The 15,122-nt window shown below is 35.9% G+C and overlaps 2 protein-coding genes across 2 annotated transcripts; one reads left to right on the forward strand and one right to left on the reverse strand.

Annotated features, from left to right (window-relative positions):
* Nucleotides 1-426: 426 nt before the first annotated feature.
* LOC137946378 (two-on-two hemoglobin-3) lies at nucleotides 427-4,806 on the reverse strand. Its single transcript, XM_068792644.1, has 5 exons — nucleotides 4,626-4,806; nucleotides 4,401-4,560; nucleotides 4,099-4,229; nucleotides 827-971; nucleotides 427-744 (listed from the first exon to the last, which is right to left on the reverse strand). Exons 2-5 carry the CDS (start codon nucleotides 4,535-4,537, stop codon nucleotides 666-668), a joined length of 492 nt encoding a protein of 163 aa, XP_068648745.1. The 5' UTR covers nucleotides 4,538-4,560; nucleotides 4,626-4,806; the 3' UTR covers nucleotides 427-665.
* A 4,710-nt stretch (nucleotides 4,807-9,516) lies between these two features.
* Nucleotides 9,517-12,358, forward strand: LOC137945913 (FRIGIDA-like protein 4a). The gene is made up of 3 exons (XM_068792004.1): nucleotides 9,517-10,415; nucleotides 10,686-10,861; nucleotides 11,618-12,358. The coding sequence occupies exons 1-3, from the start codon at nucleotides 9,572-9,574 to the stop codon at nucleotides 12,197-12,199; spliced, it is 1,602 nt and encodes a 533-aa protein (XP_068648105.1). The 5' UTR covers nucleotides 9,517-9,571; the 3' UTR covers nucleotides 12,200-12,358.
* Nucleotides 12,359-15,122: the final 2,764 nt, after the last annotated feature.

A 15,122-nucleotide genomic window follows, 5' to 3' on the forward strand; every position in this document is an offset into this window, starting at 1 on the left:
ACTTTTGTCTTGTGGCTCTTGACCTGTCGGAACATTGCAGCAGCAAGTGAAGCCAAATCCCAACCGAACAACTCCAGCCCCAGCTCTACCACATTTATGGTGAAACAATATGGACAACAGATCATTGTCCTGAAGCAATGAAAGCCACTCACCCCTGCATTACAATACTGACACAGACTGCAGCAAACCTAACTCTTACAATAATACTGGAAAATTGCAATTCCCAGTTCCCATTATCATCCACTATTTTCTCAGGTCAATTGTGAAAAAAACAGTGTCATAGAGATCCCAAGAATTGAGAAACTAGGGCTCCTCTCCACTTTGTTATGATTGATTAATTTGTATTCACAGTTTCGGTTAATTCATAACCTGTTCAATATATTCTATTGAAAAAAGACAAATAAAATAATAATAATAACAGGCAACTTCTTAGTAAATAAGGAGGGGTAACCCCCAGGCCTTTATTTATGATTTATAGCTACAGCAAGCACATTTGAAGAATGACTGGACCATAAATGGTTTAAACCCAGTAATTCCTTATATCCTAAATTTCATCAGAAATCACCATGAAGTTTCTCGCGTTTCCGAAAACATTAGTAAATAAGTATGTATTTTTCCAAAACAATAACAAGACTGATAAATTGTATATTTCACTGCAGCCGGTTTCACTTTGCATGTTTGGAGGTGACTCCTTGTGTCTGATTCTTCAACTCATTTCCAGCCACAAGAAAGAAAGCTGTATGCCTGTACAAACATACATTAGGCTTTGTTGATGTCATTGTAACCAACAATAAAATCAATTGTACACGAGCACAAGATTTCGTACCTGAAGAAGTTCATCATTTTGAGCTTTGAATCTGCATCAATGTTTTGGGCATTCTCTAGAGCTTGTTGCATGTGGTTTAACCATCTCTCAGCAGCTTGATGTGTAACAGGGAAGGGCCGATGGCGTCCAATCAATGCTGGATGGCCTAAAAAAGAGTAAAGCCAAATACACATTTTCATTACCATATGGCAATAATTTACACCTTTGAAAACCAATTGACAAGTAACATTTATATGAATTCAAAGCTCCAGGATCAAACAAAAATATTCAGGATAAAAAGAAGATGTGACCCTTAGTTAATAAGGAAAAAATTATCAAAAAATTTAACCAGAAAAGATGTGATGCATATGAACAATTTGGCAACACATTCTTAATCATTTCTGCTCAACAATAACAGCCTCAATAAAATTCCAGCACAATTTCGGTTCTTATCCGGTGATGCCATTTATGGTCACTTCGCATTGACAACTTCTCAAGTCTTGTGCATTTAATGTGATATTAACAGATCTTATGACTGCCGGATATGAATGATCAACAGAATTCACAAAATGATTAAAAACACCAGCAAACCAACTTTCAAGAAAAGGACCATCAGACAAGTTAGGACACAAGCCGGGCCAAAAGGAAAACAACATTCTGCTGGTTCCAAAAACATTAATGCAATTTTGGTACCATTATGAGGAGCAAAGTAGCTATGGAGTCGGGGCCCTCAACAGATAAAAGGAAGCTTCTAAAGAAGGTTCTGGACCAGCACCAGAAAAGGAATCCAGTTTCTCATAACAAATCATCTGCCCCTAGCAAGCCTCTCGGCCCAAGTGGCAGCTGCATAACCATGATTGGGATATGAAGATCTTATGCTAGACTGCCAGAGTTTCAAACATGTGCCCTCTAGCCAAGCTACCTCACTGCAGCAGGAACAGTGTTCATGATTAGGTCTATATCAGCCAATTTAACCAGATCATCAAAACAGAAACGAGCCAGATTTTAAAGTCTTGTCCTCTATTGCCAGTTGAATTGGCATGACCGCTTCTTGGTTCCATCACAGGGTCTTGTACGACCTATTTAACCAAATTATGACAAGCCAGCCAGCTAGACAAATAGATTGGTTTCAGCTTAAATAAGTGATTCAATTAAATCTTATCTTAATTTGTTTTATTTATACTTTTTAGATGCACCTGTCGAACCTAGCGGCCACACCAATTAAACAAAAAAAATAAAAAAATACTATCTAGTTGATTGCTTAAATGTCATAAATGTGTTATTACTTTTGACTTCAATAGTGCTGCTATGATACTTATCATGTCTAGATTTAACTTCATGTAGAACAAACAATAATACCTTAACTATTCAATAGCTGAGAAGGATAACAGTTGGCCTGACATAGAGATTCTCCTTTCCAATAAGAGACAGATAAAGACCTAGACACGCGCCTGTGCTATAAAAGTTTTAAAGATGGATGAACATATCAGCAACCTCCTCAATTAATTTGAAAGTTTGAAAGTACCTTTAGGGCAAGGTCGTCCTAGGTACATAATATGCTCCATGCACACGTGGACACAACCGGAGGATGCATCAACTAAGAGAAACTAAAATTTGTTCAGTGGTTGTGTAGCAGTAGACTATGAAATTCAGAATTTCATGCTAGTTCTCCATTTTTTAGAAGCTGTTCTGGACTGCATTCATGATTACACAAATTATTTTCCCTTCATTTTCTAAGACTCATACCACTGAGGTCTGAACCATGAACACAAAAGCTGCTTCTCTTCTTTCTCAAAACTTCAAGTCGTATTGTCTACCAGTGTCTCTTTTATTAATGGAACTAAACACACAATTACTCTGCCAATCTTACCCTAACATCACAATCCAAGATTATCCTGATAAGCATGGAAATAAACTATCCTGTTTGCCACTCTAAGACAATCTCAATCTCACTATTTCTGCAAAGTACCTGCCTATCCTTTGTTAATAATGCTTTACATGACATAACCATTCATCTATCACTTATATAATCCAAAATGCCAGGGGGCTCACCATCTTAATGAGTTCCCTAATGATACGACTTGGCCCCCTTTATAGAAAATCTCCCATAGCTTAAATAGGGCATACTAAAGGCATGAGCTATTACTAAGTAGCTCATATTAAAACGAGCTAATGTCATTCCTCCACTTACCAACAGTGCAAAGAAAAAAGTTTAGTTATGTCTTTAAAGACAAGGTAGTAATGTTTAGCATCACGCCAGTAATATATCTAGGACACCATCTAATGACATTGTGTGATAATAGAGATAATATATCTAGGACACCATCTAAGGACATTGTGTGACAATAGAGATCAACTACATGATGACATTGTGTGATAATAGAGATCAACCTATTCAACATGCATAAGATACAAAACTATGTAAAAAGGAGCCAACAATCATAAACTCGACCATATCTAGTTTTCCAACCTCAAATTGATGAAAAAAAGAAGCTCAAATAACTGCAAGAATGAAGAAAATGCTAAGGGTAACACATTCGCATTGTTCAGTTGTGTTTGTGAGATCCATATGATGGAGGCAAGAATCTCCATTGACATGAAAACAGTGTACAAGGATTTCTCTGCCATCACCTTAATGGAAAGTAGATTTCTAGCTTGACCTCAAAATATACAATCATAAATGCTAGAGAGCTGGTTGAAATGCTCCCCCTATTGACAAAATCTGAGACAATGATAACCTGGTGAGGAATATGAACTCACCTCAAAGTGCCCAAGTGGGGGAACTATAGACCCACTCAATAAATCATGTGAGAGGACCACATAAAACATGGAAGAGCCTATGGTAGCAAGACAGCCATCAATCCATACCACAATGCCAGGCATGTAAAGATGGCACTCAATGATCAACTCCATGCAAGGCACCTATTTCAAATCTACCGCACCTTTCTAAGATTTCCCCAGAACAGAATGCTCCGGGGGAGGGGGATTAGGTATTGGATGGATAAAGTACATCTTCATCTGAAAAAATTTGACAAAATTAAAGCAATTGTCACCAGCGTGTATGTTCACATTAATTTCTGATTGAAGAGTCCATGCTCAAGAGAAGAAAAAAAGATCATTGGAGGAAAGAGATTATGCGTGACAAGTATCAAGTTCAAAGTTACAGAAACTGTATTTTAACAGCCAATTTGATAAAAGGAGAGCCTTCCGGTATTACCTAATACGATCAATATCAAGCAGCTCTTTCACAAACTTAATAGGAGTAAAATACAAGAGTAGGTGAAAATGGTTACCCTTCCTTCGAGAATAAAGAGGAGGGCCTCCCATTCGCTGCACAAAGAACTCGTACTGATTGCGTATTGCATCTTCTTTTGTTGAGTTGGCAAAGATAGAACGAAACCATTCTTCTTCGTCTTGGTAAACCCTAACGTTATCAAGAACATCACAGAACAGATAAGTCCACTAAGCTATACCAACAGCATGCTAAAATAAACTCCATAAAAATTCCAAAATGAGTTTTAGTGAAAAAAAAAAACAAACGCATAAAGATTCATATGGACAGAAATGATTTTTATTTTTGGCATAGGAGGCGAACCTGGAGTAGAAGTCAGTGGAGAGATCAACGAAAGCTTGGAGACCAAGCTTTTCGAAGAGATTCATATTGTCAATGGCGAAGGCATCACTTGGGTCTACACCGCTCCACTCAGACGCTTTCTCCTGGAGCGACTGCATCCTCCGGGTCTCTCTACCTCACACTGAAAGTGAAATCGTCAATGCGGCAGAACCATGTAGAATTAAAATCAAACACCAGTCTACTTACAGGTTCTCTATTGACTGTATAGTTGCTGTCAGATGTCACGACTCTTCTTTCATCTTCTCCTCTCGAGAAAGATTCTCATAACATGCAGAGGCGTTCAGTCTGTCGTTTGATTGGCGAGAAATGATCCAAGACTGCGAATCAGAAAATGAAACCAAAAAAGAGTAAAGGGGGGCGTTAGTGTCGACATTGTGGCGGTATTATGGCAGCGCCCTCGGATTTCGGAATTCAGTGTACTGCCATTTGACCATTATTCCATAGATGTTGGAAGTAAGACGGCCCCTCACTGTATTAAAGTACATTATTTTCTAATCAAATTCTGATCCGATCAATCGATTTTCATATATAGATTTACATCTCAAACCTAGAAAATTTCTTTTTGGAAGTCAAACCAAACATTATTAGTTAAATGAAATTAATATTATTTAAAATTTAATAATATTTGAAAAAATAAATAAATAAATAAATAAATTATATAATTATATAAATTATACTTTAGGCTCACATATTTTTTTCTTAATCTTATATTCCAATGTAAAATATTAACATAAACAAAAGAATGAAATATAGGAGAGTTTAATTTTTGAAATGTTAATCAAATCACTAAAAATTGTATTAAAACAAGGTTAAAAGGTAAGATATATTAAACTATGTTCTAATGCCCCTAGGAAAACAAAGTTTAGATGAGAAAATTGATGATTTTATTATTAATTCTCTCAATGGTAGAATCAAATTTGGATTGATAAATTTATTGTTGCAGTAAATTTTTTTTTTTTTTTTTTAGAATAGGACGTCTAATTTCCCCCTAAGAGAATCATCACATTTTGCAACAAAACATATTTGGAGACTTTTTGGATGAGTCTATGATGATATTTTTTCAACAACTTGTAGGTAAGAAAAATGGGTATTGGATGTTGTTTGATGATATTTAGAAAAAATCAACTGCTACCTTATAATTAAGTGATTTTTTATGGTTTTTACTTTGAGAATTGCTTTGAACAACTTATTATATATGATTGTGGTTTAAGCGTGAATATTATTTGTAGTTGTTATATTTAGGTTGAATTAAAAAGTTAGTTTTTGTTTAAGACATATGTTTCCCAACACTAATTTAGATGAAGACATTAACCTTGTTTCATGTGTTATTTTTCCTAGTCCAGATTACTAGTGAGTTTGTTCTCTTTAGAATCTAGTAAATTGTTACTATTGTCTAAAAAATTTAATTTATTTATACTATGATCACACACGATTCAATACGAAAAGTCAATTGGTGTGAAATATGTGAAACGGCTATCTCAACCATTGATCGGACGACTGAGATAGTCGTTCATCATGATCGAATGGCTGAGATAGTGTTTCACATGTTTCGCACCAAATATTTTTTCGTATTGGATCAACCCCTCTATGATCACATTACTAAAAGTTATAATGATAAAAGGTTGAAAGATTTTAAAGTACAATTGCTTACACTATAAGCGGGTGCGGCCTAAACTGCTTCATTATAACTAAGACACTTTAAAACTTGTTACCTCAAATGTTACAGACATATTAAACTCCTTTTGTCGTTCTCTAAAAAGTGAAACTTCAAATTGTTTTATTCACTTGCCTCCACAACAATTGGCCTTACAATAAACCTAAGTGTTTTCCATTTGAACATAATTTTTTTTTTTTTTTTTTTTTTTTTTGCACTGAAAGAAAACTTGTACAGTTTGGCACCGATCTGGTCTTCTCTTTAAAAAGATACAAATTCAAGACAATGATCATTTTTTAATCTCAAACTGAGCTTAACAACAAATAGAAGCGTAATGATTCTTCTTGAGAATGCTAATGCCATTTGGAAGAAGAGAAATAAAAGATTTTAGAAACGTTTAGAGAATAGTAGGGAAAAGAGAAACTTAGTGACAAGTATTATGATTTAGGGAAAAGAACAAAGCCAATGTGAGTCTCATCAACTGGGTTCAAACTAGCCATATATTAGAATAAACTTAGATGGGAACATTAGACTAAACTTCGTTCAATCGGGTTTGTAATTGGCCTTTGGATTCCATAATTCAATCGACTACCCCCCAGTTCGAGGATAAATTTTGTAAACCTTGACAAGAAGAGGTTACAATGTTGTCAACCCTCCCAAGCGTCCCAAATGATCCCACCATCTAATGCACGATCCTCTCATTCCATACATGTTGGAAGTAGGACAATTTGATGGAGATACCTATGCCTAATTTTATTAAAGAAAATACACCATTTTTAATCAACTTTGACTCAGTGCCTACCTTTGCTTACCCTTTGATTTGATTATTTACTAGTAGAGTTGATCAGATGGGATCAAATTGGCTTGATCGGGTTTCAATCAATTTTTAGATATATTGATTTACATGAATTAAATGAAGGCCAAGCGAAATATTATTTAATTATGTAAATTTTTATTTTCTTTTAAATTGGATAATATTAAATATCTTTCAGTTTGTTGAATTCTAGGCTTTAATTCATGGATAACTTTGTATGATAAGAAGAAGAATAAGAAGAAAGAAAAAGAAAGAAGGAAGAAAAAAAGAAATGATGAGAAGGAGAAGGCATGAGGACAAGTTGAGGAGAGACTTTAGGGGTTAAGAGAGAGCACATGAATAAGCTCCTACCGCCTCCTTTTCTTATTTATATAGGTGGGGGGCATGGATGCCTTAATACATAAGAATAAAAAAAGAATACTTAAACTAACTACTAATTATAATTTATGTCACTCACTCTCATAATGACATAGAATACCCTTCAAACTACTTCAACACTTCCCTTCAAGTTGGGGAGAAAACATAAAATATTCCTAGCTTGGAGCAGGTTTTTGTGAGTAACTTTGCAACAATAGCTTTCGTGAAGATGTCTGCCAATTGATTCTTTGAAGGGATATACTGCATAAATATTATTTCAACTTTAAGTTTTTCTCGTATGAAATGATAGTCTATCTCAATATGTTTGGTTCTCTCATGAAAGACAAGATTGGTCGCAATATGGATAAATGTTTGATTGTTACAGTGAAACTGTATAGACTTGGTTATCCAGAAGTCAAACTCAATCACAAATGATTTTAACCATAACAATTCTATTAGTGCAAGTGTCATAGCTTGATATTTCGTTTCCTCACTCATTCTAGCTACTACATTTTATTTTTTGTTTCTCCAGGTGACTAGATTGCCTCCAATAGTTGTGTAGTAACCAAAGATGGATTTTCTGTCATTAGGGAACCTAACCAAGTTAGCATCAAGAAAACCTTCCATTTCTGTATGACTATGTTATTTATTTAGGGGGAGTTGGGTATAAAAATGTCTAATACTGTTCTCTTGTTGGCATCTATGGAGGAGATTGACACCACAAATGGTTTAATTACTTGAGGTGAACTTGTGTTTTGAAGACGTGCTCTTTCAAAACAGCCAAGGATTCTCGAGTTAGGGGGGGTTAGTGCACAATGTAAGTATGGAGAGAAAGTGGATTACAATGAAAAGTACTTTCCTTGGGGAAAGTGTGAGAGAATGTAAAGTACTTGTTTGTGTTAGAATGCGCAATGAAAAGTTCAGTGTAAAGTATTTATTTGTGTTAGTGTGCACAATGGAAAGTGTGGTGTAAAGAGTATATAAATTATTTATTAAATAAAATATTTTGATATATCTGACTATTAGAAAATTAAATTAATATTAGTTAATAAATAAAATATATTAAATATAATCATTAAACAAATGCTTAATTTATATTATTAAAATTGTAATCAAATTTTAATTTTTTAATATCTAAATATGAAATAATTATATAAATATCGTTCTACATAGCGTACTACACAAATATCGTAATAATAAAAATAAAAATAATATAAATATAACTCAATCACCTTTTTAATATAAAAAAATTATATCTGTTCATACAAAAGTACAACACAAAAAATATTTAGTGGCATTAAAATATAATTTCTCAAATATTTATTTTAAAAATATTTTAATTATGACTATTAAATCAATAATTTAATAAATTAATTATAAAATAAATATATTAAATAAATAAAAATAATTGTTTTATAAATAAAAAATATAAATTATTATTTTTACGATGATGGTTTAATTTTTCCTAAGTTAGGAAAAATTAAACCATCATCTTCCTCACGACACGCGTCGTCTTCCTTAGCTGTGGGAGACTACGACAGCGGGCCATCGGGCAATGGCGATGGAGGCAGCGGGCTAGGGGGCAACGACGACGGAAGCGGCGGGCCAACGGGAAATGGTGACGGAAGCAGCGCTTTGATGGTATGCCGAGAGCGAGAAGAGAGGGAGGTCGAGAGGCTCTGCGACAGAGGCTCGGCCTGCCGTGCTTTGCGACAGAGGTGGAGAGGGAGGCCGAGAGAAGAGAAGCTGAAGGTCGTGAACAAGCGAGAGAGAAATTTTTTTTTTTCCAAAACCTTGTTCATCAGAGCTTCCTTCTCGACAGCTCGAACCCGAGATATAATTGAGCAATGGTAAGTGAATTCAGAGCTCGACCCCTCTAAATTTACTTACCATCATTTTAGGTCTAAAACAAGGGAAAGTAAAATTCATCTGTATTTCACTTTTCTCCGTCACTAACACCGCTCACTATAAGGGCCTTAATTACTTTGAGGAGAGCTTGAGTTGGCTCAATCCACCTCTTGTTTTGCAAAAGTCATTCGAGAGCAAAAAGGTTGTCTCCCCTAAGAATCACCTTTACCTATTCTTTACTTTTATTTTAATAAATAATAAAATAGATAATTAAGTAAAATTATCTGAATGTCTATTTTACCACATATAAAATTTTTGTTCCGTTTTTTTATTTTCATTTAACAAAACAATAAACAAAACATCAAATAAAGCCCTAAAATTTACAACCCTACGTGTTGCGGCAACCCCTACCTTTACTCTTACCCTCGCTCTGGCTATCTTGTGGCAAAGCAAAAGGCCATGGCAACGGCCATCGACGATGCCGGAGAACGAATACACAAGGCTTTGGAGTATCTTGAAACCCACAAAACCCTTCTTGCCAACTGCACTTCTCTCTGGAAAAACCTCGGCACGCATTTCTCCTCTTTAGAGCTAACCCTCTCTCAGAAGTTTCACTCCCTCCATTCCAAGCTCCAAGCCCTAGACTCTCGAACTCATGAAACCCTCGAAACGCTCGACCAGCGCGAAAAATCCCTCCCTGACCGCGAAAATGAAGCTGTCGCGCGCATTGATCAGCTCAAGCAAGCTGCCCTGGCTGATTTCGATAAACCGGGCCCTTCCACGAACCTCCCGTTGTCGGAGGTTCTTCGCTCCCACTGCCGGAGGATGGATTCCACTGCCTTGTGGAAGTTTCTTGTGGCTAAACGGAAGGAATTGCCGGTTTTGAAGACGGAGATTGCTCCTGCCTTTGCCGAGGCGGTGGACCCGGCAAGATTGGTTCTGGACGCTTTGGAGGATTTTGTCTCGCAGAAGGATGGAAAGGCGGGGGTCTCTGACCAACGCTGGGCTTGTGGAGTCCTCCTGAGAGAGATGCTTCCATCATCTGATTCTACGCCTGGTGTAGCGGGGAGTGTCTCGGACAGGGCTGCTGTGGTGGCTGAAATGTGGAAGGAGAAGATGACTGACAATGATGCAGGGGGTTTAGGACCTGCCGAAGCTCAGATGTTTCTGCAGATGGTCGTAGGGTATGGAATTCGATCAAGGTTCGAGGAGGAGTTTTTGATGAATCTGGTGGTGAAATTCCCGACCAGGAAGGGTATGGCAAAGCTCGCTGCAGGATTAGGGTTCAAAGGGAGGATGTCAGGTAATGTCCTAGGGAGTTCTTTTTAACAATTCAAGACTTCTTGCAAGTTCCGGACGGAAAAAGCCCATAGTTTAGGGGAAATAATCAGCCAATTTAACTCATATCTGATTTTGAGAGTAAAAAAGAAACACCTAAAAGTGGTTCTCTAATACCAAATCAAGACTTCTTTCATGTTTCTCATGGAAATAGTCTTGGTTAAGGGAAGATAATCAGAACTTCACTTGTAAGCATCTGCGGGTTTTCTGATATCGCGCGGTGCATGTTCTGCAGGCATAATTGATGAGTTGATTGAGAACGGAAAGGAGCTCGAGGCTGTATATTTTGCTTATGATTCTGGTCTGACGCAGCAGTTTCCGCCCATCCCTCTAATTAAGGCCTATCTGAAGAACTCGAGGAAAAACGCGAATGCTGTCTTGAAGAATGGCCACTATTCTATGGCTGCTTCGGTATGTTGTTCTTCACTGATCACTTTGTTGGTGACTTCCTCAAATGCATAAAAACTGTTGGGCCTCCTGCTTTAATTGGAAATACCTGTCGGGAATTCTTTGTGCTACAATAAACCAGGAGAACTCCATGATTAAATTGAATTGGAATTAGGCATTCTACTCTTCGACCAACTACTGTTTAGAAAACTCCATCTCTTATTCATCAGCAAAACCTACTGTTTAGATCTGAGAGCTCAAAAAGTCATGTGGACTTGACCAGTTACTTCTCCCTGAAAATGAAAAGTCTTTTGGTGCTTTTTGATGTCCACAATCGGTTGGCTAAGCTTAACTTTCACAAAATCTCTAGTTATTGGAGATTTATCCCATAAAGTTGTAATATCAGTTACTTCTTTCTTTGTTTCTTTTTTTTTTTTTTTTTTGAGTAGTTGTTTGCTGAGCTAAGACCGTTCTTGATGCCATTTGGGTACTTAATTTGACCTATTAGTTGTTGGTTGTCACCATGAGTTCCAGATGTTTTTGTACTGAATCTTCATTCTTCAAGAACTTTCTTTAGCATTGAATCAAATCTTGTTTATAATGACTGTCTTCTATAATGTATAAATATTAGGTGTGGCTTTTGCTTATCGTAACTCTTACATTAAATGACCTTTGCTTTGGATCATCTTGATCCATTTATGGACTTGTTTTTTGAGCTCAAGTACTGTTTGCAAGCTCCATAGAGCCATTGAGCTCTGAATCACCTCTTCATTTTGACAGGAGGAAGCTGGCAATTTGGAGATGAATTCGCTTAGGTCTATCATCAAATGTGTTGAGGATCACAAACTTGAATCTGAATTCACCCTTGACATCTTGCGCAAACGACTTTCCCAATTGGAGAGAGTAAAGGCCGAAAAAAAGCGGAACAGTGTGAACAAATCCCAGAACAAGAGGGTCAGGGGCAACAATGTAGGTGGTGATGGGTTTCGACCTGCCAAAGCTATGCGGCCCTCTGTTCGCTGGGAGACCCCACCACCCCATCCCCATCACCGTCCACATCTACATCCACATCCACATCCACATTCATATCCAGCTCCAGCATCTGTTTACCCCCCTCCTTACAGTTATCCCAACCAGGGAGGTTATGATGTGCCTGCTCCTGCACCATCATTTACTTCTCCCTATGGTGTTGCCCATGGCCAAAGTGCTGCACCCCCTCCTGTTCAGCACCACTATATGCCTGAAGATGTTGCTGCTGCGAGGTTGAGTATGCCATACACAGGACCAGCTAGCCACAGCGGATATGATTATGGAGTTCCACCTCCTTACCAACAACCTGCACAACCATCACAACCCCAATAGCTTCTTGCATTTCGTTGCAGGTGTCAGTGGTGGCAACTGTTTTATTCATGTTAAGTTAACAGGTTCTCATCTTTGCTCATAGATAACTGCATTTTGCTGTTAAGGTCTGTTGAGGGATGAACAATTTGGTTTATGAGATACAAAATGCATTTCATTCTAGTTGATGAGTTATTTTAGTGCAAAAACTGTGACTCTAGATGAGTAGGGGTGGCATCGAGCCGAGCCTGAACCTGCCTATGTTCGAGCTGAGTTTCGAGCCGAACCTCGTCTCAAGCCTAAAATTGTTATCGAGTTCGAAACCCAAAAATTTTAACCGAACCTCGTCTCGAGCCTAAAATTGTTATTCGTCTCGAACCCAAAAATTGTTATTGAGTTCGAGCCCAAAAAGTTTTGAATAAATTATATATAAAATTATGCACACATTTTAAAAAAATAAATGATAGGGAAGTTCAGGATTGAATTTTAATAATGGATTAAAATGTATTAATATTAATCATTTTTATTCTAATTGTTGTCTAGCTTGTTTTGTAATTTTTGCATCTGGCCATAAATTTACTATGGCCTCCTTAGTGCCCCTAGATGTAAATTTATATTATAGGAAAAACTATAAATATTTTCCTATGATACATATTCCCAATATTACTATTAGTGACTTATTAGAAAATTACAAGAAATATTTTAAAATTTTCTTAGGAAAGTTAAATGGACCTTTTATTGTCTCTTTTAGGGAAATAAATAAAAATTAATAATCAATCTAATATATTATTATACTTATCGATAAAATTTTAATCAAATAAAATGTCAAACACAAAATTGCAATGAAAAATGCTTCATGCTAAAAGTATTATAACATCAACTGTTAAATACTTATTCAAAAAATTTCTATACAGTTTTTTACCCCATTTTGGTAAGAAAATCTTACTTAGAAAATTATCTGATTTTTAATAAGAATTTTTAATTAAAAAAATATTTTAAAAAAACATGAGACACTAATAGTTCATAAAAACTTATTTCTATAAAATATATTTTTAATTTTTTCAAGAGCTATAAGGAAGGAGAGTTTAAGGAAATTTTTTTTGTTACTTTATGATATCTCACGTGTGAAATCAATTTCGTGCGGGGGAGGGGGGATATTATTTCTCCCTTAATTTTTCCCCTGAACTTACTGGTTCTGATTTTCCGCCGAGACAACGTAGAGGAAAGGGGGTTACGGTGCCGGGGAGCACGGTTGCGACGGAGGCGGCGGTGACGAAAATAGAGGCGACGGAGAGGAGAGGAATAAATCAAATGAACGGCCACAGAGGCAACCAGCGAGCAGTTGTCGATGGCGGTAGAGGGGGCGACAACAGCTGACAGGAGGGTCTCGTTGGTGACGAGGGGAGGAAAAAATCCCCCCCCCCCTCGCTCTCGCTCACGCTCCCGCTCCCCCTGCTCCCGATACCGATCCTGACAAACCTCGAGCCGGCTTGCGAGCCGACGAACCGAACCTTGCTTCAGTCGAGCTCGACTCGTTAATTTAAACGAACCGATTTCGGAGCTTGAGTTTGAGAGATAACGAATCAGCCGGCACCGAGCCGAACTCGAGCCGCTCGCGAGCCGGCTTAGTTCGAAGCCACCCCTACAGATGAGTAAATATTCCAAAAAGGGGGAGGGGTGATTCAATATGAAAAACCATTTAGTGTAAAACATGTGAAACGGTTGTCTCATATATGAAATTACCGTTGATTGGGCGACTAAGATAGCCATTGATCATTATGCTGAGATAGTTTTTCACATGTTTTGCACCAAATGGTTTTTCGTATTAAATAACTTTTACGTATTTCTTTCTCCTGATTTGTTTATGTGATAATTTATTTTATATTGTTTATTCGCAGCATCCGACTCACACTTTACTTAAACAATTATTATCAAAATAAAAAATAAAATGGTAGACTAAAACGTGATCTGCAATTTAAATACTTCTTTCAAAGATGGTAGCCAATGACTCAAAGAAAACTCATACTAGTTCTCGTTGGTAATAAGATTAATTGAAATTAAATAATTGATTACTACCTAAACAACTTATTTCAAGCAAAATTTGTCAATCTTTTTTTATCTTAATTTCTTAGATAATACTTGCATATAAGAACGTTATTTATTTTATTATATTTTGTATGATAATACTGTTACCTTTTATTTTATTATTAAAAATTAATAAAAATAAAATAAACTTTAACATAAGTGATCTATTAGTTTATGAATTTTGCCTGCTAATCCAATTTGATCAGTTTCTCTTTTAAATTTTCGGCTCTGTTTGGAACCAATGGAAAAGAAAATAAAAATAAAAATTTGATCATTATTATTTTAAAAAATAATTAGTAAAAAAAAAAATCTTATCGTTATCTTATTTTTACTAACTATTTTTAGGAATAATAATTATAAAAAATTTATTTTCTTTTCATGGGTACATACCTTAATGAATTTAATGACTTTAAACTTGCTTTCTTTTTATTTTATATTTATTTTTGGGGTTTTTTAAAATTTTAAAATAAAAAATAAATTATTATTACTATTATAAATATAATGAAAATAATATACTTATAAAGGGAAAGGATGTTGTACACACTAAAATTTTTATTTTTTAAAATATATATTATTTAAAAATATGATTAACGAAAAGTAGATTTTTTTATATTTTATTGTTAATTTATAAAAATGCAAAATCTCAATTTAACATAAATCATGAAATTAATAAAAATAAGTACAACGACAACATTACCAGCAGTTGCTATTCCTACATCAGTTACTCTCCTTTCTCTTTTCTCTCGTCTTTTTCCGAAGATGATTTTGATGTTATTAAAAAGGTAGATACCATTTGTGAATTGTGATTTGCCACTTGCCACAACTGAGTAAACAAAGAGAAGCAGGTGAAAGATCGTGCGTC

This window comes from Aristolochia californica, unplaced genomic scaffold (assembly GCF_029961685.1).
Source record: "Aristolochia californica isolate CCGP_79_NKW_82.1479 unplaced genomic scaffold, dmAriCali1.0.hap1 SCAF_12, whole genome shotgun sequence".
Classification (NCBI taxonomy): Eukaryota; Viridiplantae; Streptophyta; class Magnoliopsida; order Piperales; family Aristolochiaceae; genus Aristolochia; species Aristolochia californica.

Coding starts and splice junctions, on each gene's coding strand:
- LOC137945913 (XM_068792004.1), top strand. CDS start 9,572: ATGGCAACGGCCATCGACGATGCCGGAGAACGAATACACAAGGCTTTG. Junction 10,416..10,685: donor GTTCAAAGGGAGGATGTCAG/GTAATGTCCTAG, acceptor CATGTTCTGCAG/GCATAATTGATGAGTTGATT. Junction 10,862..11,617: donor ACTATTCTATGGCTGCTTCG/GTATGTTGTTCT, acceptor TCATTTTGACAG/GAGGAAGCTGGCAATTTGGA.
- LOC137946378 (XM_068792644.1), bottom strand. CDS start 4,537: ATGCAGTCGCTCCAGGAGAAAGCGTCTGAGTGGAGCGGTGTAGACCCA. Junction 4,230..4,400: donor TCCACTGACTTCTACTCCAG/GTTCGCCTCCTA, acceptor TGATAACGTTAG/GGTTTACCAAGACGAAGAAG. Junction 972..4,098: donor TCTTTATTCTCGAAGGAAGG/GTAACCATTTTC, acceptor ACTCTTTTTTAG/GCCATCCAGCATTGATTGGA.